We start from the raw sequence: 25646 nt of genomic DNA on the forward strand, positions 1-25646 counted from the left end.
CTAATTGTGTTCGTTTCTACATTCGACGTATGGACTTCCATTTTTTGAGATAAAAATTATTTTTTTTAATGATAATGTACATGTTTCAAATGGATTTCAAAAAGATATGAAATTTTACGATCGAGAAAAAAACATTGAAGCATTCCTGTTATAGATAATAACAATACGTTACCGTATTATTACCGCTCCATAAAACTCTGACCATAGCATTCGCGTATCACTCGGTGCCGGTGATTGGAAGATTCTCGACCAATCGAAAGCCGAGTATCGGTGAAAGAAAGGAAGTCGCGCACGCGCGCCCCTCGTGTTCTTTTTCCCAGACAGCACGTTAAAAATACCTACGACATTTTTTGTTGAGCTTTCTGTATGAAATCTGTATGAAATTTTTATAATTACCTAAGCAAACAATGTACGCAATGGAAGAATCCGCATACGAGTTATGCATAAAATATTTAAACCACTTTGCTTATCTTAAGAATAAAGATAATAAGATGAAAATGTTTATTCAGTTATATTTTTCCCTGATGATATTTATCCGTTTATAGATGATAAGCTGTTTGCTATTGCTTACTTCAAACCGTATAGTGATATTTACAGTATTCTTCTGACAGTAAAATGATGATTTTGATAAAAAATCGCCTCGGTAGTGAATGAAAAGTTGTCAAAATTAAAATATATGAAAATTAGTAATTTATGATTCCGTAATTGAGAACAATATCAGATCACTAATTTTTTGTTTGTAAAAATTTTTTGTCTTCCATTCTTCGCCTAAACAACCAAAATGATGAATACTTTCTCATGAATATACAACTAATTTTTGCGTAAATGTATATGGCAGAGATGATTCACGAAATAATAGTTATTATTTTTTTTTGTACATTGGGAGTTTTCCTGCTGAAAAATACCTGTTTTTAATTAAACGTTTACGGAGGTGTAAAACATGTGGGTCAACAAGTTCTCTTTACTCAGTTCGAGGTAACATTCAAAGCTCGCTTGTTGAATCGTTATTATTTATTTTCATTGATAAACCCAGCGGTCTTTTTATAAATAGTGCGCGACAGAAAATTCATTTAAAACGTCAAATTCTGTCAGATTAATCAACATATATCACTTTTGAAATTTCTTTGTGTGAGTACAGAATCATATTTTTCAATATAGTAAAATAACTTAATAATTAATGATTTAAGCGAAGTTGATTTTTTGAAATGTATGGAAATTGAAGATTCAAACGATTTTATTAAATATTTAGAAAAAATATGTCAATCAAAAAAATTTATTTTCATTACGTTTAACAAGTTTAGAAATGTATGTTTTTTTTTTTATTGAAGTATTTGACCTATAACAGAAAATAATAAGATTATAATTAGGTAAGTCAATTTTCGACACTCCATGCGGAAAGTGCGTTTTTCCCGTACGCTCGGCAAAAAACGTGCGTTGAAAATTGCACTTTCCACACGTTGTATCGTAATGTACTATTATAGAATGTCAATTGTTTATGCAGCTGATAGGGAGTCAAAGAATATAATAATGTGGATGTGTATAATAGTACATTACGATACAAGTACGGGAAAGTAGATTCTTGTCTCATGGCGTTCACGCCCAAGCGAAGCGAGCTAAATATGTGCCGTACCGTATTTTTTTATACGACGTGTGGAAAGTGCGATTTTCAACGGACGTTTTCTGCCGAGCGTGCGGGAAAGACGCACTTTGCGCACGGAATATCGAAAATCAATTTTCGCATGGCAGGAATTTTAATTACTTACATTAATATACATGTCGATAGGTAACAGTAAATATGAGGTTCACTATTATGTTTATTTTTGCATTAATTGCAATAACTATTGCTAAAGACTCAAACAACGATCCACCTGAACCACATCTCTGCCCATGCCCAAGAAACTATATGCCGGTATGCGACAACGAAAATAACCAGCACAATAACGCTTGTCTATTTAAATGTGCCAAAAAATATTATGCTAAACGTGGGAAAGGTTTGCTATTCCAAATATGTACTATTCAAAATTTAGGTTTCTGTTTTTAATTTGTCATTTTTGTTTACTGTCTAGAAATCTTTGTTGTCAAAGCAGGACCTTGCTGAAAGCTAACTTTCCACATAAAACTGCATCAACAATTAAATTAAAATGTACTTTTTTTAATAAATTAACTAGTTGAAATAATATTTTTTTGTATATTTTTTATCCTTTAGCACAGTTATGCTAGTATTAATTTTCGTACTTGTAATACTTACAACTGCATTCATATATTTTTTCCTTGATTTTGAACTCTGATACATTATTATTCTGCCTAGCACCTCCAACCGGAAATAGCTGAATTTTGTTTTACTCAATACATGACTTCATATTTATATTATAAATTAAAATGAATGTTAGCAGCAAATCTTAGAAAAGAATCGAAATTACTCTTCGTAACTCTTGCGCTAAGTAAAGCTACGGTAATGAATGTTTAGCTTTGATAGAAGCTATACAATAAGAGTCAAAAAATAATCATAGATAAGTAAGTTATCGAATAAAAATGAATGTCAACTTTTTGAAAATTATTGAAACGATATTTCGAAAGTGATATTTGTCTGGTTAAACTCTTGGCTGGTTCAGAGTGTTCGGGCCGCTATGAGGCATGTCAGCCATCCGTTTGCGAGATGCGGCGAGGAAGAGCGCACGCATTGCGAGCATGTGAGCAGGGTAGCACAGGATCTACGAGTACATATAGCGTATATATGCCAATAGGGTGTGCGTACCGCGTCGTATAGTGGGCTACTCCGTTGGACACCCGTCATGGTTCCCACTTAGGTGGCAGTAGCGCTGTTGACGGTCGAAGGCTACCGGAAGGTTGCCGAATGAGGTTGCAATGTGGAATGGATCGAGAGATCGAAAAAATTGTACGAGTGTGAGCTTAGCCAAACTTACACTCGTGAGGTGAGAAGAAGAATGAGATTGGTAAGGTAGAAACGTTTCGTGCCGGTGTTACCGGCTGGACTCGTTAGTGAGGCTCGGCGGTCGGTAACTTTTGTCTCATACGCTCGAAGTGTTCAGGACATTCTCCAAGCTTATAGATTCAATAAGCGAATTTCCTGTAGTTTGCGGATGGCTGACACTATCTAGAGGGTGGGTGAACCGCGAAACCGCCACAAGCTGTTGGTCGAAAAACATAGGAAACATCTGTTTAGTAAGCTTTTTCACAATGAAGTTTACCGACTGAGTTAGAAACAGAACAGACTCGACAAAACAGAACCGCCTGGGTTATAACTCAATTCAAATTCTGGAATCCTCTCAGAGTAAGCAAAGAATACCAGTGTTAGGAAGATTATTATTTTAATTTGGAATTTGGCGAACGCATGCTTTATTTGTCAGCACGTTAAATATTTTTTGAGAAACAATTTCAACGAATGGAAACAAATAAATTGATAATTGCAAAGTAAAATTTACTTACAAGAATTTTTGAACTATTACGAAAATTAACAATTATATTTTACAATAATTTAAAAATTAATTTTTAATATATTATTGGTTTATGGCAGTGCGTTAATAATATAGTCCAACACTTCTTAGATCCAGAAATAGGAATATACATTTCCGAAGCATTGTAGAGTGCTAAATATGAATCTGAGGACCAAATTGATGAATGGGTTCTAGTTCTCGGAATATCCTAACCTAAAAGTACAAAAATATCGACTTTTATGCCTTTTTGAAGTTATATAGCATTGTCACAGCATTTTTCATCCAAAAACTGTTATTACTTTTTAACATGTCATTTTTCCTATCTCATCACAAACAACATAGCAAAAAAAACTGTCTCTTGCGGAGAGGAGAAAAGACTGAATAATATATTTTTTTAATTTTGTATAAATTATGCAGGAGCCGTTAATTTCTTTTCCGAGAACAGAAACTTAGTGTTGAATTGTTTGTGTGTAAATCTCTTAACTAAGATCTGATGTGTCAATTCGCAAACGTGATTTTTGTTATTATATTTGTTGTGGGGGAGAAGGGCAATTCTTGAGAAGCATTCGCACCACTAAAACATAATCATTCAATCGGTTCTACAGAAAGAACGGCAGGAATACTCTAGTACCTAGAGTGCCAAATTTAATACTGGACCTACAGCATAAGCTAGAACATCGGGTACACCTGCTTAGAATCGAATCCTAGACTCTCGCATGGGGACCGATGTTTTACTTAGAGTAACCCACCGTACCTCTTCGTGTTCTCTTAGACTGTGATCGTGCCGGCTATAGAGTTATCATTGGAAATTTTTTTTCCAGGATCCTTAAAAATTATTGCGTTATTTTAAACGGGATAATTTATAAGGATCCTAAGAAAAAATTTTCCAACGGTAACGCTGACTGTCGACTACAGTCTCGTTTCTCTGGAGTCGGTTACCCTGCGTCGCAATACTACAGCTTTACATGGGTGCGGAAAGCGGACAGAGCGGCAGCGGACAAAAAGAGAAAGTTTTGTTCGCTAGCGAACAGACGCTCTCCGCTGCGTCCCTAGCCGACGTCTTGTGTGGTGCATCCCTTTTCCCCCTCTCCTCTTATTTGTAGCGTCCCTTTCTATTATTCTAAACATGCTATAATTATAATTTTCTTATATATATACGACATATAAATTAATATTGTCGAGAAAATTATAATTATAGCATGTTTAGAATAATAGAAAGGGACGCTAGAAATAAGAGGAGAGGGGGAAGAGGGATGCACCACGCAAGACGCCGGCTAGGGCCGCTGCGGACAAAACTTTCTCTTTTTGTCCGCTCGAATCGGCTGTCCGCTGCCGCTCTGTCTGCTATCCGCTCCCATGTAAGAGCAGCCTTTCTCTCTCGAGTCACGCATTGTGTACCTTCCTTGAGTAAAATTTGCATCTATATATAGATAAGGTTCCTGACCTCTTGCAGAATGAGATGCTATGCGTTCGCGGTGATGGGGACTTTTAGTTCTTTTCTACGCGACAAAGAAGGATATATTTTTAGTTTAATAAGTGCAGAAGTTTCTACGTCTCTTTTGTTTAATATTGCAAAATTATTTTATTTTAGAATTGGCATTTCACCCTTTTACGTGCTTTTTCATTTTGATGAAAAATATTTTCTTCAATTTTGAAATTTATTGGACTTTGAAAATTTGCTAAAGCTTCGTCATTGTTAACAAGCGTGGGCTCGAGAACTAATTAGTGCAAATTATTAGATGTAAATTTCGAGCTATATAAGTGGATATCGAGAACTTTGGCAAAATGTAAGGTTTTCACATCAAGGATGTATTTTATTCATTTTCAATTTATTTGAAATAAAAATAAACTTGCTGCAACTTAAATACTAAAAAACGGGGAAGTATGAAAAACTGACATATGTCTCTTTTAAACCCGTACGAAACATTTCGAGATTGTAAAATAGGTAAATTGAAAAATATATACAATTAGCCGCATTGAAACCCGAATATTGAAAGCTTGTAATTTTCCTAAAATTAATTTTTTTTCGTTACAAGTTAAAATGCGCGTCGTAAAATTTAACACCAGGTCTCTGCGGAAAATATATTTGTTTCTTTGGCACAATGTCTGTGCTTTTCGTATGAAAATTAGTTCAGTATGAAAGGTGATTTGATAGAAAATTGTGACGAATTTAAAGGAAGCACGATTGAGTTTTATTTCATGAATTGACGGAGGATACAACTGAGAGCGTATAAACTCGTCGAAGGCTCTCAGCTAACTGACTGTCGACTCCTGCAATAGTCGTCACTCTTAGTCTTAAAATCAAAAAAAAAGAAAAGCAGAAAAACGAGACGAGTGTCGAACCGAAACATAGTCGATAGTACAAAGAGAGAACTTGACACTATCTCAATGATGCAACGAGGCACCGCTTTTCATAGAATTACTTAAATTAAATACAATGAGTGAATAATAAATGAATGTCAGTAAACAATATAAATGAATTATAATTATATGCAAATAACGTGAATATTTCTTACCACTTATCGTACAGAATTCATGCGTACCTTTATAACGTTGCTTTTTTTCAAGTCACGGGTGTTCTTCGAATCAAGATTATCCTTTAAGATTAACAGATTAACGTCCGTTAAGATTAATAGTTAAGAGTAGAATTCATATATTTTTTGAAAAAGAGTATATGTGCGTAAATATACATGCCTTAAACGTGCGTTGGAATTTCATTACAGCGGAACTCGAAAAACCGCAAATCAAGAGTTGTGAGACAAGAGAGTTTACATCACTCGAAGCTCACGCGCACATAGAGTCGTAGATACCATACATACGCTATACCTAACCATTCCTGTTTTTCTTTATTCTCAAAAAATAAAGTATGCATTTTTAATAAATTGGAATATAAGAAAATTAACTGGATTATAGGAGAGAGAGAGAGAGAGAGAGAGAGAGAGAGAGAGAGAGAGAGAGAGAGAGAGAAAGAGAGAGAAAGAGAGAGAAAGAGAGAAAGAGAGAGAGAGAGAGAGAGAGAGAGAGAGGAGAGAGAGAGAGAGAGAGAGAGAGAGAGAGAGAGAGAGAGAGAGAGAGAGAGAGACGGATATAATATAGATTGGCTCAAATACAAACTAATAAACTATTATATTTTTATTTGTTTCGTATTTTTCAGGGAATGGAAAATGTTGCATTTGTTGATCGCGATGTACCAAAATAATTTCCAAAATTTTTGTATGATTTTTGAAAAAAACAACTGGCCGAACGATTTAGCAGATTCGGGTCACTTCTTGCTTAATGTAGCGATCAAATTCAAAAGGAAAGAATTTGTCCATTACCTGTTGAACAAAGGTTGCCAGGTATATATAAAACCTGGTATCTTGACGCCACTACACTATATAGTTATGAATACTGGTTGGGAAGATGTAATTCATCGATTAGTTTCTTTCAAATGTCCCATCGATGCAAAGTATACAAAGTATAAAAGCAATACTGCCATTCATTATGCCTTTTACAACAAGCTTTCCAATAGTACAATTGATCTGCTGCTATGGTTTTATATTAATAATAATGATCCCATCGAGAATGTCACTAACGACGATGGATTGAGTTTCTTGCACATCGCTTGCTCGAGAGAGAATCTCACTGTCATTGAAAAACTTATTAACGCTAATCCAGCTGCTGTCAATGTTTCGGTGAGTGGTTTTATCAGTGAAACTTATCAATGCGCGAAGCGCATGATTCTTTTAATATTTGTTGCAGGAAAAGCAATCATTTTCAACTCCGTTGCATTTTGCGGTGCAGTACCATAGGCACGAAGTAGCCATGTGTCTTCTGCAAAATAAAGCTGACATTTATAAACAAAATCACGATAAATCGACACCCCTGCATTTAGCACTCAAACTTAACGATGTTGGTATGATTGGAATCATTATGAAATACGATAAGCGAAAAGAAAATGTCGTTGACAAGTGAGCTGTACTTTGTTTAATTTAAAAAAAACTACGCGGTGAACTATTAATTAATTTTGGTGGTTTCTTGTGATAGCGTGTCCCGTATATACATTTCACATGACATATTTCACGTGCAATCGTATAATTTTATCGTATAATTTGCGCAGCTGCATCAACTGGACATACACCTTATACCCTTGCACAGAAAAAGGGACATCATTCGATTTACTATATTTTAAAGGAGTATTGCAGAGTATCGAAAGACTGCTGTAAAACGACTTCTGTTGTTTTTAATGCTGCACAATTTATTTTGTTGCCTCATAAAAATACGAATGTAGCACCGGTAGAACCACCAACGCCAAAAGTGAAGCGACCTCGGATGCTGCATAGAACTCTCTCCGACTTGCCGTGTCCTCAAGAAGGATCCCAACAATTGCCATCAATTACTATACCTATTAATGCTATTAACAGACCATTGGAAAATAATGCGGCTACATCACAGTAAGAATAATATTAGTTTTAGTATCCAGCTTGCTGAAAAAAATATTTAACATAATTTTTCTTCAACTTCGAGGAACACAATATCTAACAAGCCAGAGCTTGAAACTTCAGTTAAAGAACAATTAACAAAGGCATTGTTCCAAAATAACGTCGAAAAATTTCTATCAATTCTAAAAGAAAAAGGTTGCTCATTAGAGGATTTCAAACGAACCCTCTTAAAAGAGTCGATCATTCTCGAACATAAACCTATAGTTTTAACTCTACTCAACAAAAATTACTACGTGCACAAATATTGGAATGCGAATGCTTGCGATCAAACGCCATTACACATGGTTGCAACGAAAGTCGGATGGACCGATGTAGTCAAAAGTTTATTAAATCAAGGATTTCGTGCTGATGATAAAAATAACGTAGGCGATACACCGTTACACCTCGCATATTTCATTAATAATGTGTAAAGTACGATCGATGTTTTACTCGAGAGTCATATTGCCACTGACTACCAGAATTTAAAAAAAGAGCATTTTGGCTTTCTTCATATCGCTTGCACGAGGCCAAATCTTGAGGTTGTCAAGAGACTTGTTGAAGCAAATCACCTAATCAATATGCCGGTGAAGTGTAAATTGAAAATTATAACGAAAAAATTTAATCAGAACATATATAATAACTTATTGTTCAAATTTCAATTAGTATTCTAAACACAATGCTACACCTTTACACTTTGCGGTAACGTTCAGGAGACAAGAGATAGCAGAGTATCTCATTAAACATGGTGCTGACATTTACGCACAATGTAACGATGGATCGACCGCGTTACATTTGGCACTTACATTTATCGACGCCCGCATGATTGATCTCTTACTAGCTCATGATAAAATTCATATGGACATCGAGAATAAGTAAAATTTTTGTTATAATCGCTAGTTTTTTATTATTTAATTATAAATTTATTGACCATCGCAGATAATGGAATTACTCACTTTATGGCAGCATGTGCCGGGACAGATCCAAGGATCGCGCAAGAATACTTGAAGAATGGCGAAATGCAACACAAGATATCACTGCATAGCATAATCTCAGCTCAAGTAAAATATGTTTTTAACCTTAAGATTTCAGGTTATGCACCTCTGAATTTTGCATCGCAATTAGGTCATACAGTTACGGTCGAATTACTTCTTAGTTATGGTGCTGATTGTTGTCTTGCAGCTGTGAATGGGTTGACTTGTCACATGCTCGCAAAAATGTTAGGGGTAAAACACGATGTTTCTAGCATTTTAGAAGAACACTGTAATGTTGTTAAACGTTGTAGAATAACTAGAGCTTAGAGCCCGGATTACGGGAAATGGGATGAAAAGTACGAGGATAATGTTTTACTGGAGAGGACAAGGACAATCAAAAGTCTTAAAAGAAATTTACTTAGTTTTAAATCAATGAGTTCCTCCAAGGATTTTATTCATATTAATACATGAATTATACGTATTTGATATCTCTAACATAGATTCATATACACTTGCCGATCCTTGAAAATCTCATATTAACCATTTTGATTATCAATTTATTTTAATAATCACCATAAGGTTTAAAATCAAAATAATTAAAAAGCAGAATTATACAGCAATAAAAAATAAGAATGACTTATATAAAGATTAAGATTGACAATTAAGAATGACTTATATAAAGTATCATCTAAATAAGCAGGTTAGAAGGTGGTGCCACAACAGCAAGCTTCCACGTTGGTTTTTTTTTTATATATACCCAGCCTTGCTGCTTCAATTGTTCACGTAATATTTGATTTGGGGAACTCATTACCGCGTCGTTGTTCAACTGTCTGAATGTTTTAGGTTTGTGTTTAACTTTAGTGCCTGAAGACACTGGATTAGAGTTATTTCCCGTTTTATCGTGGTTCATCAAACAGTTGTTAAACTTGGCATCCTTTAATAGCATCACTTCCTTCGATGATTTATTCATCGGCTTTGTTGTTCTGATGAATGCGTTGCTCTTCACAGCGGTATTAAACTCTTTGATCTCCTTTTTGGCAATCAATAATTTCTCACGATTCTCAGCACTACACTTTTCATGGGCATCCCTCGTAGCAATAGAAAATAACAGTTCGTACTTGTGTCGCCACATGTTGATTTTTCTTTGTCGTTGTGTTTTACTTGCATTTTTGTACTCGTTCTTCATGCGATTGAATTTCAACAGTATTTGTTCCAAATACTTGATTCCATTACTCTCAGTAGTTGTTGGTATTTCGTTGTCATTCCAAATCTTAAAACATTTAGACAATGTCATACGAACGACCGATCGATTTGATTTTGTTGGTAAAGCATGACGACGGTTAAAGTAATAACGAAGCATATCGCCATTAGTAGGCAGGTTTGGACCTTTCAAGTCATCGATGTCGAACTCCAAGAACAGCAATTCAGGACGAGAACATTTCTTAAACTGTGTCATCGTACCAATCACTGGCAATGCAAAACTGATCAATGAATTGTGAAACTAGTTATTGCTCTTAAACTGGTGGAGAGAAAGAAAAATATTTTGATAGAGGCAAAGCTAAAGTATAACTTTTCAGCTGACGTTTGTACCAATACAGAAAATTTCTTAATAAAAAACTTACCTATCTTAAAAGTCTTCATTTATTCTCAAACTTCAGTTTATATATTTACGCATGCAAAAAGTTTTCCATAAATATTACGAACGATTTATAATCAGATCAGTTGTAAATATTCGTTTGAATTTTTTAAATATTCTTATATTCGTTCATTTTCCTGCTTTGCTATTTAATTATTTTTAATTCATATTTTTTAGCTTAAATTTATCACCGAATCCAGTCAGGTGTACCACAATTTTGAAGAAAATTAGAATAATATTGTAGCTAACTAAAAGCAGTACCGATAAGAACTTTGTAGATAGAGTTCTACTAAAATGTATATGTACTTTTATCTACAGATGAGATTTAATTTTTAAAATACATCACTTTTATTTCTTTTTTTAAAGAATTTTCATGAAATTTAGTAATTAAAATCAATTGATAAATGTTGACATAATAACGATTATTCAATAAAAATACTACTTAATAGATGAGTTGTTATTTAAAACAAGATGATTTTAATCGATCAAGCAAAATGAAAAAGTTTATTATGGTTATGGTGTTCAAGTAAATCCAATTGAACACGCTATACTGTATAAATTCAAGTATAGAAGATCATGAAAACGGGCAATCCGCTTAGTAGCTTATTGGTGCACGTCTGAACTTCAGTCGTAGAAGTTGAACAGTGCAGGCTATCATTTGCGAGCGTCAGTTTCCAAATCGAGGCATGGTGAGATATATTACCTCACTAATATATTCGTGAATTTGTCGTTTGTGTTTGAAAATTCATCGATCTTCATCAACATGGCTCAACCATTGCAAAATGTGTCAATCGCTCCAGTCATACCAGTGTTCGACCAAAACAGTTCCGAATACGCAGCAATAATGGTGGCAATCAAGTATGATCACAAACGCACTGCAAAAATTATACTAAATAATCCATCATCTATGATCATATCAAAATTACAAGAGATTTTAGTCGCCGTAGTTATTACGAGACCTGGATGGACGGACGTGATTGATCAATTGTTCAAGGTTGGAGCTAAACCTGAAATGCAAAATGTAAATGGAGATACTATCTTGCATGTCGCCTTCAACAATCCTACTTCGTATAGCATTGTTGATTCACTGCTAAAACGTTATCTAAGCAGGAGCTACTTGAATCTTGCGAACTTCAAAGGTATCAGTATTTTACACATCGCCTGCACGAGACCAGACATGGATGTTATCGGACAATTGCTTGATGCTAATCCTCCTGACGCGATTCATACGGTGAATATTATTATCATATGCTTATGAAAAATAAGCGCCGCATGACGAAATAATCACTTAAAAACTTATTGTATTTCTAGAAAGAAGAGTCCGAACTTACTCCCTTGCATTATGCAGTGATGTGTGATAGACTTGAAGTAACTAATTTCCTTATCCAACGTGGAGCTGATATTTACGAAGTAGATGGCAACAGATCAACACCGCTACATTGGGCACTCTATCGGCGCAGTGTTCCGATTATCGACTTGCTTCTATCGATGGATTCGCGAAAAACAAATTTGACCAATGTGTAAGTTTTTTTTATTGGTTTATGTATATTCATAATTTTCAATGGAAAATGTAGATCTCATTGTTTAAATTGTTAAATTATATTAATTTAATTTCTAGTCACGGTCTGTCGCACTTCATGGCAGCGTGCGCGGGCAGCGATGAAACAGTCGTCGAGTATTTTCTCCTTAATGGACGTTCCAAAGACTTGGTCAAGAATAAAGTTTTCAATTGTGATTATTTTACAGATTATACCCCTTTGCACTTTGCCGTTCAATTGGGCCGTTATAAAACTGTTGAACTGCTTCTTCATGAAAAAGCTAATTGTTGTGCTTCTGCTTATAATAACCTTACGCCACATGCACTCGCTGAATTCAGAGGAAACAAGCGTATAAGGGAATTATTGCAAAAACACTGCTTGGAAAAAAAAGGATTGAAAATGATATCTTAGTCCGGATTTTCATCAATGGGCTCAAAAATACAAGTAATCGTTTCCCACAAAGAGTTTTTACGATCAAACGTCTTTATAATATGTATAACAGTTTCATCCAGATGCAATTTAACAATAAACTTTGTTAAACTTGAGTCTAAAGGAAAAAGTGTTTGGACTGATTTCGATTAAGAGTAATAAATAACTTTGAGACCTTCGTATTTAAGTGGGAACGATTGGACGATTGGAAAAACTGAGGCGATTTCAAGATTAAGCCACTTGTAGGTCATAGGTTATTTGTAATTAAACTTTTATTAACGTTATTTGTAAAAATATTTTTTTATTATTTGTGAATAACCATAATAAAAATTTAAAAAATGTATATATTCAATGCAACGCGTGTGAAATATTTTTATTGAAAATCTAAAAATATATTATTCTAGGTTTTAATTTGTATTGCTAGTTTTTAACAGAAAGCCATTTGAAATATCCTAATAATACCTGCTACTTATCTGTGACAAAAAAAATTAATATGAAACAGAAAAAAATTGTTCAATAAAAAATTGCTTGTTATAAGTAGATTTAATTATATTGAATACTTTTCGACACTCCATGCGGAAAGCTCGTACTTTCCACACGCTTCGGTCAAAAACGAACTTTTTATACGTCGTATCGGAAAATACTATACGATATATGTTCAGGAAAGAGATTCTCGCTTCACTCGGGCATAAACGCCACTCGAGACGAGAATCTGCTTTTCCGCACTTGTATCGTAATGTATCATATTGTGAACGCATTTGTTACAAATCATCTTTTTTCGGTTGATACAAATCATGATTTATCTCAAATTTAATAGCCACAAGAAAACTAGTCTATACCATAATTCTATTAGCTTCAAAGTATTTAGGTAGTGACCAAAGAAATGAATTCTAATCAGGGCTTCAGCTTGTATAAGCCCCATTTCAGATTGAATCTTTTTGATGTCCAAATTAGTTAGATTACCGTATATAATAAGTTCTTAGTCGAGTTTTCGGGGTATTTTTATATTGAATTTTCATTGGTTGTGATTGATATTTCTCGTATGTTATACTCGTTTTCCACTGTTTCCAGGTGTGGTCTCGCCGAGTTTTGGTTTGTTGTCGAGGATACACGTCTAGTGCGCGGGGCATGTTTGCTGCATGTTCGGGAGTCGCGTCAATACTAATGGTAGATCACGATTCGGCTGGCTATGCGCTTCGCACCATTCACGTTGTATTCTGTATCTATACAGTCACATCACCCGCCCACTCATGTACAGATATTTTTTCTTTTGTTGATAAAGTGAATTTGAGTTAAGCGAGTTTTACAAGCCCGACACATTATTCAGCCGTGAGAGCGTTTACGCTTTCCGAATCCACTCCTTAAACAATTTGTCGCAATATAACTTTTCGGGTTGTTGGCCGTTTTCTCCGTTACAACGCTAATAAATGTCAAAATGATTTTGCGCGGCAAAACAGGGGAATTTTTGGATACGGCATAGTAAATTACAGTCATTTGTATATTAAAGTCAAGAATAGACTTGCTAGGACTGATTCATAAATCTTTACCTGCCCAGAGATTAGGAGGGTATTCCATTTAATATCTGACGCGGCTTTTGGACAACTTAATGATCTGTAGTTTCTCTTTCGAATTGTAGTAAATCAGCACGAGGAAACGACGCACAGGGTGAGTCAACTTTAATACTCGATTGGTTTGTGCTAAATTTAACACTAATTAAATACATTTGAATCATACTATTAAGGATCGACAAATTTATGATTGAAAACCTGCTGTAATTGTAAAATTAATGAATAATTTAAGTGATTGTTTGGATACTACAGAAGCATAATCGTAATAAAAAAGCTTATAAATTATTTACCAGCATTTACAATGGATTCTCTGTATTGGAAGGATGATTGGTTTATGGCAATTAAAGACAATAAAGTCAGTAAAATCCACAGTACTCTGACCGAAACCGGTTGGCCTAAAGATTTCGAGTGGTTAGATTATGAGCTTCTCCTCACCGCGCTAACCATGGATCGCGTAGAGGTTGCGCACGTACTGCTTGACCATAATGCACGCCCGGAAAAATTATTCAGCAAGTCAATGCATGCTCCTCTACAGGTCGCTGTGTCAAAACCGACAACAGCGTTGCCAGACCTGATCAGGAAGATTCTTAAGAATGGGGGAAATGCCATTTTAAAGCGAGGTGTAGACCGCCAATCGTCAATTCACGTGGCATTCAATAAAGGAGCACCGGGTGAAGTAATTGATTTATTGTTTCGATCGGTCACGTTGAAAAGCAAGGCTGATTGGGGTGATATCTATGGACTAACCTTTTTACATATCGCTTGCACGAGACCAAATTTGAATATTGTTAAAATGTTTTTTGACGTTAGAAAAAAGGATTATCAGGTATACTAACGTAACATTTTTTTTGCATTATTTTTATAACATTTCTTGAAACAAAATTTAATGCTTTTGGTCAATGCGTGATTGAACTCGATGAAAATAGCTGCTTTCGTCAAATCTATGTCAGATTAAGTCAATCATTGATAAAAGTAGGCTAAAATATGTAAATAATTATGTCACCAAACAATGCTTAAAAAATAACGTTATTGTCATTTGTAAATTTTTTACTAAATAGGTTAAAATATGTGGTTACAACTATGCCGGTTTCACAGCGCTGCATTTCGCTGTATATAGTGGCATGTACGAAAATGCTAAATTTTTGATTGATAACGGATCTAACATTTACCAACGAGATTATAATGAATCAAACCCTATACACTTATCGTTGATACGCCGAAACGTCCATCTGATCGACTTGCTAGTTGCTCACGATAAACAGAGAATAAATATCGTTAACAAGTGATCTCAATTTTTTTTCATACCAAGTAGATTGAATCATTCAACTATTTAAAAATAAAATTGCATACTTTTTAGATTTGGGGTGTCGCACTTCATGGTAGCATGCGCTGGTTCAAGAAAAAACTTCCTCGAAGAGTACCTCGAAGCGGCGACTGATGATTCTTACGATATGATATCGGCTAAAGTAACAGAGGTTGGAGACTGCCAACACTATACACCTCTACATTTTGCAGTGGATGCGGGACAAGCTGATAACGTGAAATTCCTTATTCAAGAAGGCGCTGACTGTTGCTCTGAAGCAGCGGATCATTCGACTCCGCATACGTTAGCTCACAAAAGAGACTACAAAATTATTGGTGAAATCTTGCAGAGGCACTGCAATATCGTGAAAAAGTGCAAACAAAGTAGATCTCAAGATCCAGATTTTAATCAATGGGGCGATAATTACGAGAGAAAAGTTTTGATTAAGTTAGTAAGAGAATTTACGCAGCTTGACCAAACTCTGGAACACTTGATAACTATAAATCAACATTAGATCTGCCAAAATTGTGGGCGGAATATTTTAATGAAAATTGTCATCAGTTAAAAGGATTCAACTTATAAATTTTGAAGTATACTTGGAAAATATTATAGCATTTAATAATTGATTTGTGCTTAGATTTTATCGATTTAATGTACTAATTATTAAGTATTAGATATTGAAGCTCTATTTTTATGATTATTTCAGCTTAAACTAATCGCATGCATTTTTGATTAACAAAATTTTATAACATATTTAACACTCATCATTATTATATATGACTCTTGTATCAAAACAAGTTTTATAACACTAATAAATTAATTTTTAAGTGTAATTTAATTTTTGAGTGTATATACATGATAATGCCTTAGATATATTGTATAACGCAATTCCTAATCCGATGGTTAATCCTGACATTTTCGTCGTTATCGTCCATACTTTCCGTATATATAGATGTGGCGGGAAATAATCCGTAGCAGCTTTGCTGTTTTACCCATGGGGATATTTGAAAAAGTAATATTTTTGATAGAAAAAAAATTATTTATTTAAAGGTACTTAGTTGGATTCATTGATTATAGGTTCTAGAAAATGCAAGGCATAGTACAGGAGACACAGTATAGATAAAAAAATCAATAATTATATTTACTGTTATGAGATTGTAGACCAACAATATGCAATATTTTACTAATTAAGTAATTTTTTTTTAAAACCTGTTAAATTCAGAAGCCATTTTTGCTACGGATTAACGTTGATGCTACGTGAGTAAAATTTATTCTTTTATTTCCTTTTGTAGAAAAGTGTAGAAATTCTTTGAAATTGATCGGCTTACGTTAATTAATCTATTATTACATTAATCGTTGTCTTAGGAGTTTAGCCAATCAAAGTTTTAGAGATTACCTGATTTTCATTTGGATCTTAATAAAACAACTTTTACTTACGTCACACGCAACCGAAATTGTCAAACAACATTTGTAGAACTAATTTCATGTTCTCAAGAGCAACATCGTTTGGTCTACTAAAATTGAAGCGGTTTCAAGACATTTATTTTATTGCAAAATGGTATGTACTGAAAATCTTACGATTTTTGCTAATACATTCCCGCACAGTAAAACGTATTAATTTTCCTTACAATTACGTTTCTTGTAATCCTACATAATCTCATTTTCTTCACAGTCTTTTATAAAAAAGCAAAAAAAAGTATTCAATGACAATTTCAAGAATCTTATACGCCAAGGAAAAAACGCCGAAGTGTTGACTTTGGTAAACCACCTTATTCCAAGAGACTTAATTGATGATTCAGGTACGACGTTGCTGCATTTGGCTGCCATGTTGGGAAACGTCGAATTAATTAGAGCATTGATCGATCTAGGTTGCTACATCAATGCTCGAACCTCATGTCAGATAACACCACTTATGGCCGCCCTTTTGCACAATCGTTTTGAATTGGCAACTGTTTTATTGGAATGCGGGGCTGACTTTTCCACGTCTGATTCTACCGGCAAGAGTGCGACACAGATAATATTCAACAGAAAGAGAAAAGCGCCAAAAGAACTCGTACTACAAACACTTAAACAAATCAAAAAAAGTAGTATTACAAGAGCAGTGAATGAGCTTCTAAGAGCTGATTACCCTTTAGAATTTGTTGTTAATCTGAACGATGCTGAAATTACTAGGGAGATACTGCAACGAAGAGTTTCAATCAACAGTCGTGAATCTTACGAAGCTTTGAAATCAGCTATGAGATCTTTGTGTTGGGATAATATTGGAGTATTATTGCACTATGGACCTGCAGCTCAAGACAGGAGAGATCTTTTTATTGCTGAATTATCTTACAATATGAAAGGTCCAAAGCCAAATTTAGGATTTGTCAATCAGTTTATTGAAAGATTGATCTATTGGAATGTTATCGATTATGAGCTCTTAACACTTTTCCATGCTATATTTGAGAATGGCACTGTAAGCGTTGTAGAAATGTTTCTTAATAATAACATTGACATTTACGTAAAAGACAGATTTAACCTTAATCTATTAATTTACGTTTGTGGCAATCCAAATCCAGACGTGATCAAATTGTTACACAAGAGACCTGTGAATATCAATGCTCTCAACAGCGAAAATATAACTGGACTACACCTAGCAGTCAGGAAAAATTTGATTAAAAACGTTCAGTATTTGCTTGACATGGGTGCTGATCCAGACATTCCAAACGGCCAAAACATAACTCCACTCTTTGATGCTTGCTCAATGACAGTTAAAAATCCCGAAATTATCAATCTCCTATTGCACTACGACGCGAATGTTCAGCTTGTCGATCAAAACGGCCATACACTTATCCAAATACTAGCGGATTCGTTTGTAGTGCAAGAGTCAATTTTCGCTCATCTGGCCAAACTCAGTGCACAAGGCGAAATCATTAGAGAAGTCGTGATAAAGGAAATTGATTCTTGTGATAGATTTCAGAATTTGTACAGCTTGTGTTGTTGGCAGATCGATCAAACGAGAAATTGGTTAGTCGCAAAAAATCTGAGTGTTTTTACTGTTCTTGTGACGCGTGCTAAGGATACAATAACTAGTTTACGCCAAAAAAATATCGTCACGGCGCTTTTGAATTTTGGCTCGAAACAACAGTTACATTGGTATTATATATCAATAATAAAGAGGAAATTGGAAAGATCTACCGAGTTGACTGATTTGCATAGAAAAGTGGCTCGCATTGTCGCTGAGTGCAGTGAGCTGTTCGAGTACAATTACGATGCCGTGGAAAAAATCATGAGTTTTTTAACGTATCAAGATTTAATACGTTTTGTATAAACCAATTTATTTATTCCGCTACGCACAGGTAGTGAATGTTTGTATCTTGCTTATGATTGATAAAAAAAGTTTGCTTTCCACAATTATAAAAAAAAATACTAGCGATCTTAATTTTTATGTCTCATATTCTGTGAATATAAGAGTTCTAATTTACTATGAAAATCTTAAGATTTTATACAAAAATATATTATTATTAATATATTATCAGCAATAATGTTTCGACAAATACATATGCGTAAATAAAGTTATTCGAACATTGAATCGCAGTCGTCTGCCAACAGTTTGCATGTATTGAAAAATACTTCCGAAAGTCTCATTCCTAATCTGTCGCTTAATCCCTTTCAGAACCAGTGTTTCGCAAACAGATTTAATAAAGTTTGTGAGCATCGGCAGTACGATCGCGATACAATTCTGTTAGGGATCTTAATTACCGAACAGAAGGTAAGGCGGTGAGTAGTGTGTTCAAAGCCATCCTGATGATTCGAGCAGTTGACATGGCCGTAGGTGCTACTAGCAGTAACGGTGTCCTATTTGTTCACCAGAGCGATCTTGATGCTTTTTGAATAATCCTTTTGTAAGACAACATTGCGCTGGTACTCGATATGTAAGTTTTTCTTTTCTACTCATTCAATTTCAATTTGCTTTTAGTTTCAATTCTACCTGATAAACATTGGCCGGAGCAGATAACCTGCAATCAAGATTCTATGTACCTGTTAATAATTTATGACATTTGCAATTAAAATCTGTATGTTAGACTGTGGCAAATGGATTTTTTCAGGTCCGTGATGAATCATTTTATAAGCAAATTTTTCGTAGGTTCAAAACAGCCTTCATCAAAGCAGCGACAATGAGTTGGCAATGGAGAAAACTATTTGACACTGTGCACGCGAATAATGTCGAATTACTCGATGCGATGCTCAACGCTGACGGTTGGCCGATGGACACATCGTGCACCGACTTCGAGCTACTGATTTTGGCGACGAAACTCGGACGTAAAAAAATCGTGCACTATCTCCTTGACAAAAATTGCCGCGTGTATTTCGGTTCTGGACACAACACGCCATTGCACTATGCAGTTCGCCACCGCAATTGGAATGATGTGATCGAACGTTTGCTGGCGAAAGGTCTTCGCATGAGCGATACCAACCGCTCTGGTAAGACTGCTCTTCACGTGGCTTTCAAACTTAATGTCGGGGGCGAGCAAATCGATTATCTGATGCAGCATTACCTAAACAACACCGAGAACAATATCGTCAGTAATGATGGGCTTAGCACTTTGCATATTGCTTGCTCGAGACCCAATGCGCAGATAGTCGAGAGATTGATCCTATCTGATTATAGACTTATCGATCAGGCTGTAAGTGCGATTTCAAAGCAATTTTTTTTATTTGCCCGTGGTAGGTTTTTTACTCAATTGCTCAATTGTTGTCAGGTTGACGTAACTATGCGCACACCTTTGCACTATGCTGTCGGCGCAAGAAGACACCAGGTAGTCAGCATTCTTCTCTATTATGGAGCTAACATCTGCAAACAAGACTCGGAAGGATCAACCCCATTACATTGGGCTTTGTGGGTACGCGATGTAGAGATGATTAATTTGGTTTTGTCCTATGATACGCGCCAAGAGAATATCACCAACAAGTCAGTATAAAACAAATTTAATTTTTCGCCAAAAATGTTATTTAAACACTTCTATCCATTTTCAGATTTGGCCTGTCTCATTTCATGGTTTCGTGTGCCGGCAGCGACTTAAAAGTGGTCAAGGAGTACATACAGCAAATATGGATACGAAAAGTAATTACAATAGAGGAGGTAATGAAGTCGCAGATAAGTATACTCGGCAGTTACTCGGGATACACTCCTCTACATTTTGCCGTTGAATTTGGGTCGAACATTGCGATCGTTAGACTGTTGCTACAGCATGGGGCAGATTGTTGTAGGAATACTTGCTATCGAATCAGCCCGCATTACCTTGCTGCTTTGAAAGGCCACAAAGCGATTTACGAGCTGTTGATGCTGTATTGCTGTAACATAAGAAATTGAAAAAATTTTTTTGGGTGCTTTTTCACCTCGGCATAAACATTTTTTATAAAATATACTCTATTTGTTTTCGGCGTCGTAAGCATACGCACGCTTCGAGGCATATGATTCAGTAGAAAATACTGATGTTTCGGAAGGATTTTATGTTTTAGCTTTTCGACGGTAAATTATATGTACCCATTTATAAAGCTATTTCTGGTTTTTGTTACGTCTCTATACACGTAGTTATTGCCAAACTAAATTTATAACAGACAGTACGTATTATTTCATAGATATATTCGTATACTTTTTCTATTTTTTTACGATGTGTGACAGATTATAAATTTTTATACATTGGATAAAATTTTTTTTTTCAACTTGAATTTGCATTGAATTTATTCAACAATCTATGTGCCTCAGATCTTATATTACCTATAATTATTTTAGCTTCTAATAAAATAGTAGGGGAAGTATCCACTGCCCTAGACCTAGAAAGGAAGAGACAGGCAAGAGCCTGCATTACAAGTATTCTTTTAGCTATAACTACTTATACTATAGTACAATATTACTCAATAGAGATTATATCTCATTTAAATTTGCTAAAATATAATATGGGCATAATAGATTTGCATAAATGAACGAGGTCTTTACTGTTTATATTCGGAATAGATATTTATTTTTTCATTAGCATTGAATTTTCTGAAGAATTAATTATAGATATAATAAATTGAGTTTATCTCTAAGCATTTATCATTCAACTAATACTTGTATGTTGGTCATTCGATTGCATGATACTTCGGCACTCGAACACAACTTATGTATGTTATTAATCAACATTTTGTAGATTATACATTTAAATGATTCAAGCATCCAATTGTAATGTATGTAGATCGTATGTTTATTATAATTTTTTTTCGAAAATGTGCTAGATCATACTATTATTGCAGTTTTAATGACGACCTTTTAATGAGCAGGCTTTTCTGTGTAAATAGATATAGGGTTTTGCAGAAAGGGAATTATCAAGTTGTCGCAATTTGCGTCATCTATTCTATTGCGCAAGAAGAATATTATTGGCAATATTTTTTATTTCGACGTAATTAATCAAAAGCAGATTTTAAACAGTGTGCACTCATTGATATTCGCTTAAATCTGTGTGCATTGAAAAATAATCTTAAGAAAGGTAATTGCATGGTGTGTAAAAATTATCGTTTATAAGTTATAAAAAATATACGTTATTACGTACTATGTTTGTGCGCAGATAATCTGTTGGTGAGAAGTCGATTCTATAAGACAACAACTCTAATCTCATTGAACCCATTACAAAGAAAAATAAGGTAGGTATATAAAGGAATCTTAAAACACGACGAAAAAAAGTACAACACGTGCATCGTAATGTCAACGAAAAATGAAAATCAGCTTGCATATACGTTCGAGAAAAAGCGACCGCACGACATCGTCTCTAAATAAACAACCCATGAAGATATAAAGGCACTCTGGTTAGTAGTGGCAGTCTAGTCATTTACAGCTGAGTAACAGTGCAGGTACCTGAGACCGTGCTAATCCGAAAGTCGCCGAAGGGCGGAGCATGTCGCCCCGCCGTCTGGATATAATTTTACACACAATCATAAATGTTATCTGATGCCGCATTAGCATCGGTAAATAGCATCTTCTAATTGCAGTACTTTAAATATGAATAAAAATATAACGTCTATGAGAATTTCATAGATTATAATACAGCCATACACAAAAGTATTAGTGAATCAAGTTATTAATTCTGTGCAACGATAGTTTTAATTGTATCATTTTGTCTTTCTGCTCGCAACTGTTTGTCGATGAAATAAAAAAACGAAAGATTTTTGGACAAGACGCATAATTCATTGAGCATTAGTACTATTGGCAATGAACCTTAATGAAAAATTTTAAAAAATTGTAAAACGCAAGTGTAAAACATTACGAATCAGCTGCAAAAAAGGCTCACGTCGTGCTTGACGAAGACGCGCGCATGGCGTAACCGCTTCATACTGCCGTTTTCGAAGCTACAACCAGATTAACGAAAGTGATCGCCAAGTTGCTGCCTCGTTGGGGCAAGAATTGCTGATAAAAATTACAATGAAAACACGGTACTCTGTTTGGCTTTCAATTGTCCGCAACGATGACTGATTTGATGCTTCAAGAGCGTCCGATAAGATGTCCAAAAGTCGATATTGCTAATAACGATGGATTGAGATTTCTACATATCACTTGCGAAAAATCGGGACCGGATATTGTTGAGTTTGAAAGAGCCATTGATGAAAACAATGCCCATGTACACGTGCGCTCATATTTAAACTAATCTTTTTACAGGTGATTTTTTAATGTTGTTTTTTCAGTTTTAGGCTTTTGAATGTCTTTTAAACGAGAATGAACCTTTAATCTATTCAAAGAATGTGTCATTTATTGTAGACATATTCAATTGTGTAATATTGTTCGCACCGTTTCCGCTCTAAAAGCATATTTCCTCGTTCTTTTACCCGAAGACCTTAAATAACAATTTCCTACCATATTAGAGAGATAGAGAGAGAGAGAAAGAGAAAGTTACAGAAAGAGGGTGGGAGAGAGTAAAATAAAAATAGGGGTTACCCAGCTGACCTTAGGTAGCGTAACGTAAAGGGAGAAGTCACCTTAATTATTCTTTAATTATACTGCAAGGACCTAAGGAGGGCACAGTTTCTCCTATTTTCTTGCCATAACGCCTCGACTAGAGTCAGTCTTACTTGAGAATTCGAGGTGTGCAGTTCATCTTGATACTTCTAAGCCTACGTTGTGTACCTACCGTGAATTTCAAGGCAAAAAAAGTGTTTTTTTCAACGGATATTCTTAGAATCAAGAATAATAGTTGTTATTTACGAAGTAGCTGAATCGTTTGTCAAGTACAGGGCTTACGTTCATAAATAAGATTTTGATAGAACGACGCCACTGCGCTTGGCACTGAGATACCGAGACGTTTGGATAATTGACTTCCTTCGCGCTCAAGACAACCAGAAAAGGAATTTCGTGAATAAGTGAGTATAATTTTTTTTATAATAGAAATTCAGTATAACTTTTCTTAGACAACTTTTAGTAAATTATTACTGAATTTCCATTACAATGATATAAGGCAATTAAGCAAAAAGAATCGATGAATAGTATGTAAAATATATTCTATGAAATTGAATTTATTTATGTAGCTTCCATAATTTATCAGTCAATGCCAAAGATTGTAAAATAAGAAAACGAGCTTGTAAACATTAAATCCATCATTGTTTTTCTCGCAGCTATGGATCCTCGCATTTCAGCGTCCGCGGGTGGCAATCCTCGTCCTCCCCAAGCAGGCGTCGAACAAGCTCCCGCTCCACAGCCCAACACCCCAAGTGTGAACAATGAATCAGGCTGCAGTAAACTAAAGCGGGCAATAGAAATGATGCAACTGGAGAACGTAAAGAATCTGTTAGATTCTGGTGTGGATTGCTGTACTTTATTGGTTAATGGAATGACTTCACACGAGTTTGCCGAAGAATGTGGGTTCTTTCAAATTACCGAGATATTGAAAAAACACTGCGATATAATAAAAATGTGTCTGTATTGGAGATTAGATGAACCGGATTATGGTTCTCGGAGTAATCAGTACGAAAAACGGTTATTGCTTGATAGGGTAAGACAAGTTAAGCGCCTCCGAGAAATATACCATAATCCGAGTACTAGAACACTCAGAGGTATACCAAAAATATTGCACTACTGTAAATATTAAAAATTCATTTTTTATGCAATTTTAATCAATCGGGAAAAGTTTGTTTTAAATTTATAAAAAGTCAGTATTAACGCTCTTTGTCGACTACATCGGTGTAAAACATGTGAATTTTCAAATGCGAAATAGATTTCATTCATATTTATTAAAAACAAATCAAAGCGATTGAGTAGTTTTTCAATGCGTAAAATTTCTGTAATACGAATTAATTTCTAATTAGGAATGTTTTGAATATACCGATACATATACTTTTGTACATTTAGTTTAAGCTTTTGAATAAAGTTAATTTTTTTACATTATATCTTAGTTAAATTTTGATTTAAAAAACCTGTAATCATTCACCGATATATAATTAATTTTTAAATTCCAAGCGTTTTCAATTAGAAAATAGTACTTTGCTTCTCATCGAAGTTTCTGGAATGTCACCGTTATTGGAGGTCTATTCCACAGAGGCTTACCGACGCCGAGTCTCGTTATTGTCCTAAACCTCCCATCTCGACCGCTTTCTTTTATATTTATAATGTAAATACTTCCACTCGATGAGTTCGGTCCTATATAGGAAAACATGTTTAATAGGATCAAACAGGTGGAGCTCCCATGCTAATAATATTCCTCTTCTTTTTTCCAAAATTATAATTATCCAACATTTGCAAATTTAAAATTACCTCATTCATATTCAATTTCCATTATGTATTTTTTATTAATTTTTTAATACTAGAGAACCGGCATATCATATCAATAAAAACTGCCCTTTCGTACTGCGTAGCAAAAATTATTGAAGAGGAAACAATATACTAGCATATCAGTACGTGCCATCTCAAAAGTGGTGAGAGTCTCGTGCCAGTTGCCAATAGTTTATATTTATAACTGTGTAATATTTTTATGAATATATAATTTTGATATTTAGTCTAATCATCAAAATCTGGAATACGACAGTAAATTCGTGATACGTCAAAATATTTTTTATCCTTAGTTTGTGCGGACATTATACCTTGATCTGAGTCATAATGTATGCTATGATGATACCATGCTTATAGTAAATTACTTTATTAAATGTTAAGTTATTTTTGTAATTGAGTAGACTTTAAATAACGAGTTATTCTTTTCTTTTCTTCGCGGAATGTCCTAGCATTCGATGAAAAATTGTCTTTTGATAATATCAGTGAATCACAGCCATTATATAACTTATCTACG

The 25646-nt window shown here is 34.7% G+C and overlaps 6 protein-coding genes across 8 annotated transcripts; 5 read left to right on the plus strand and 1 right to left on the minus strand.

Moving 5' to 3' along the window:
- Positions 1-6838: 6838 nt before the first annotated feature.
- Positions 6839-8791, plus strand: LOC131669375 (ankyrin-1-like). The gene is made up of 5 exons (XM_058944207.1): positions 6839-7129; positions 7197-7350; positions 7555-7888; positions 7962-8298; positions 8579-8791. Exons 1-5 carry the CDS (start codon positions 6839-6841, stop codon positions 8789-8791), a joined length of 1329 nt encoding a protein of 442 aa, XP_058800190.1.
- Positions 8792-9473: 682 nt separating this feature from the next.
- On the minus strand, positions 9474-10711 carry LOC131669344 (uncharacterized). Its single transcript, XM_058944157.1, has 2 exons — positions 10509-10711; positions 9474-10405 (listed from the first exon to the last, which is right to left on the minus strand). The coding sequence occupies exon 2, from the start codon at positions 10340-10342 to the stop codon at positions 9575-9577; it is 768 nt and encodes a 255-aa protein (XP_058800140.1). The 5' UTR covers positions 10343-10405; positions 10509-10711; the 3' UTR covers positions 9474-9574.
- Positions 10712-11124: 413 nt separating this feature from the next.
- On the plus strand, positions 11125-12999 carry LOC131669342 (ankyrin-3-like). The gene is made up of 3 exons (XM_058944155.1): positions 11125-11753; positions 11834-12042; positions 12141-12999. Exons 1-3 carry the CDS (start codon positions 11286-11288, stop codon positions 12469-12471), a joined length of 1008 nt encoding a protein of 335 aa, XP_058800138.1. The 5' UTR covers positions 11125-11285; the 3' UTR covers positions 12472-12999.
- Positions 13000-14144: 1145 nt separating this feature from the next.
- On the plus strand, positions 14145-16152 carry LOC131669336 (ankyrin-3-like). The gene is made up of 4 exons (XM_058944142.1): positions 14145-14154; positions 14332-14883; positions 15116-15339; positions 15415-16152. The coding sequence occupies exons 2-4, from the start codon at positions 14359-14361 to the stop codon at positions 15872-15874; spliced, it is 1209 nt and encodes a 402-aa protein (XP_058800125.1). The 5' UTR covers positions 14145-14154; positions 14332-14358; the 3' UTR covers positions 15875-16152.
- Positions 16153-16783: 631 nt separating this feature from the next.
- Positions 16784-18955, plus strand: LOC131669328 (ankyrin-1-like). 2 transcript variants are annotated; one of them, XM_058944132.1, is made up of 3 exons: positions 16784-16918; positions 17033-17159; positions 17229-18955. In XM_058944132.1, the coding sequence occupies exons 1-3, from the start codon at positions 16916-16918 to the stop codon at positions 18668-18670; spliced, it is 1572 nt and encodes a 523-aa protein (XP_058800115.1). In that variant the 5' UTR covers positions 16784-16915; the 3' UTR covers positions 18671-18955. The 2 variants fall into 2 exon arrangements, with proteins under 2 accessions (XP_058800115.1, XP_058800114.1); XM_058944131.1 differs by having other exon boundaries at positions 17033-18954.
- A 126-nt stretch (positions 18956-19081) lies between these two features.
- LOC131669346 (ankyrin-3-like) lies at positions 19082-21096 on the plus strand. 2 transcript variants are annotated; one of them, XM_058944159.1, is made up of 5 exons: positions 19083-19244; positions 19319-19415; positions 19487-20027; positions 20103-20311; positions 20377-21094. In XM_058944159.1, the coding sequence occupies exons 3-5, from the start codon at positions 19518-19520 to the stop codon at positions 20711-20713; spliced, it is 1056 nt and encodes a 351-aa protein (XP_058800142.1). In that variant the 5' UTR covers positions 19083-19244; positions 19319-19415; positions 19487-19517; the 3' UTR covers positions 20714-21094. The 2 variants fall into 2 exon arrangements, with proteins under 2 accessions (XP_058800141.1, XP_058800142.1); XM_058944158.1 differs by lacking the exon at positions 19319-19415 and having other exon boundaries at positions 19082-19274; positions 20377-21096.
- Positions 21097-25646: the final 4550 nt, after the last annotated feature.

Source organism: Phymastichus coffea, unplaced genomic scaffold, assembly GCF_024137745.1.
Source record: "Phymastichus coffea isolate CEN01 unplaced genomic scaffold, Cenicafe_Pcof_1.1 PCOF00092, whole genome shotgun sequence".
Taxonomy (NCBI): domain Eukaryota; kingdom Metazoa; phylum Arthropoda; class Insecta; order Hymenoptera; family Eulophidae; genus Phymastichus; species Phymastichus coffea.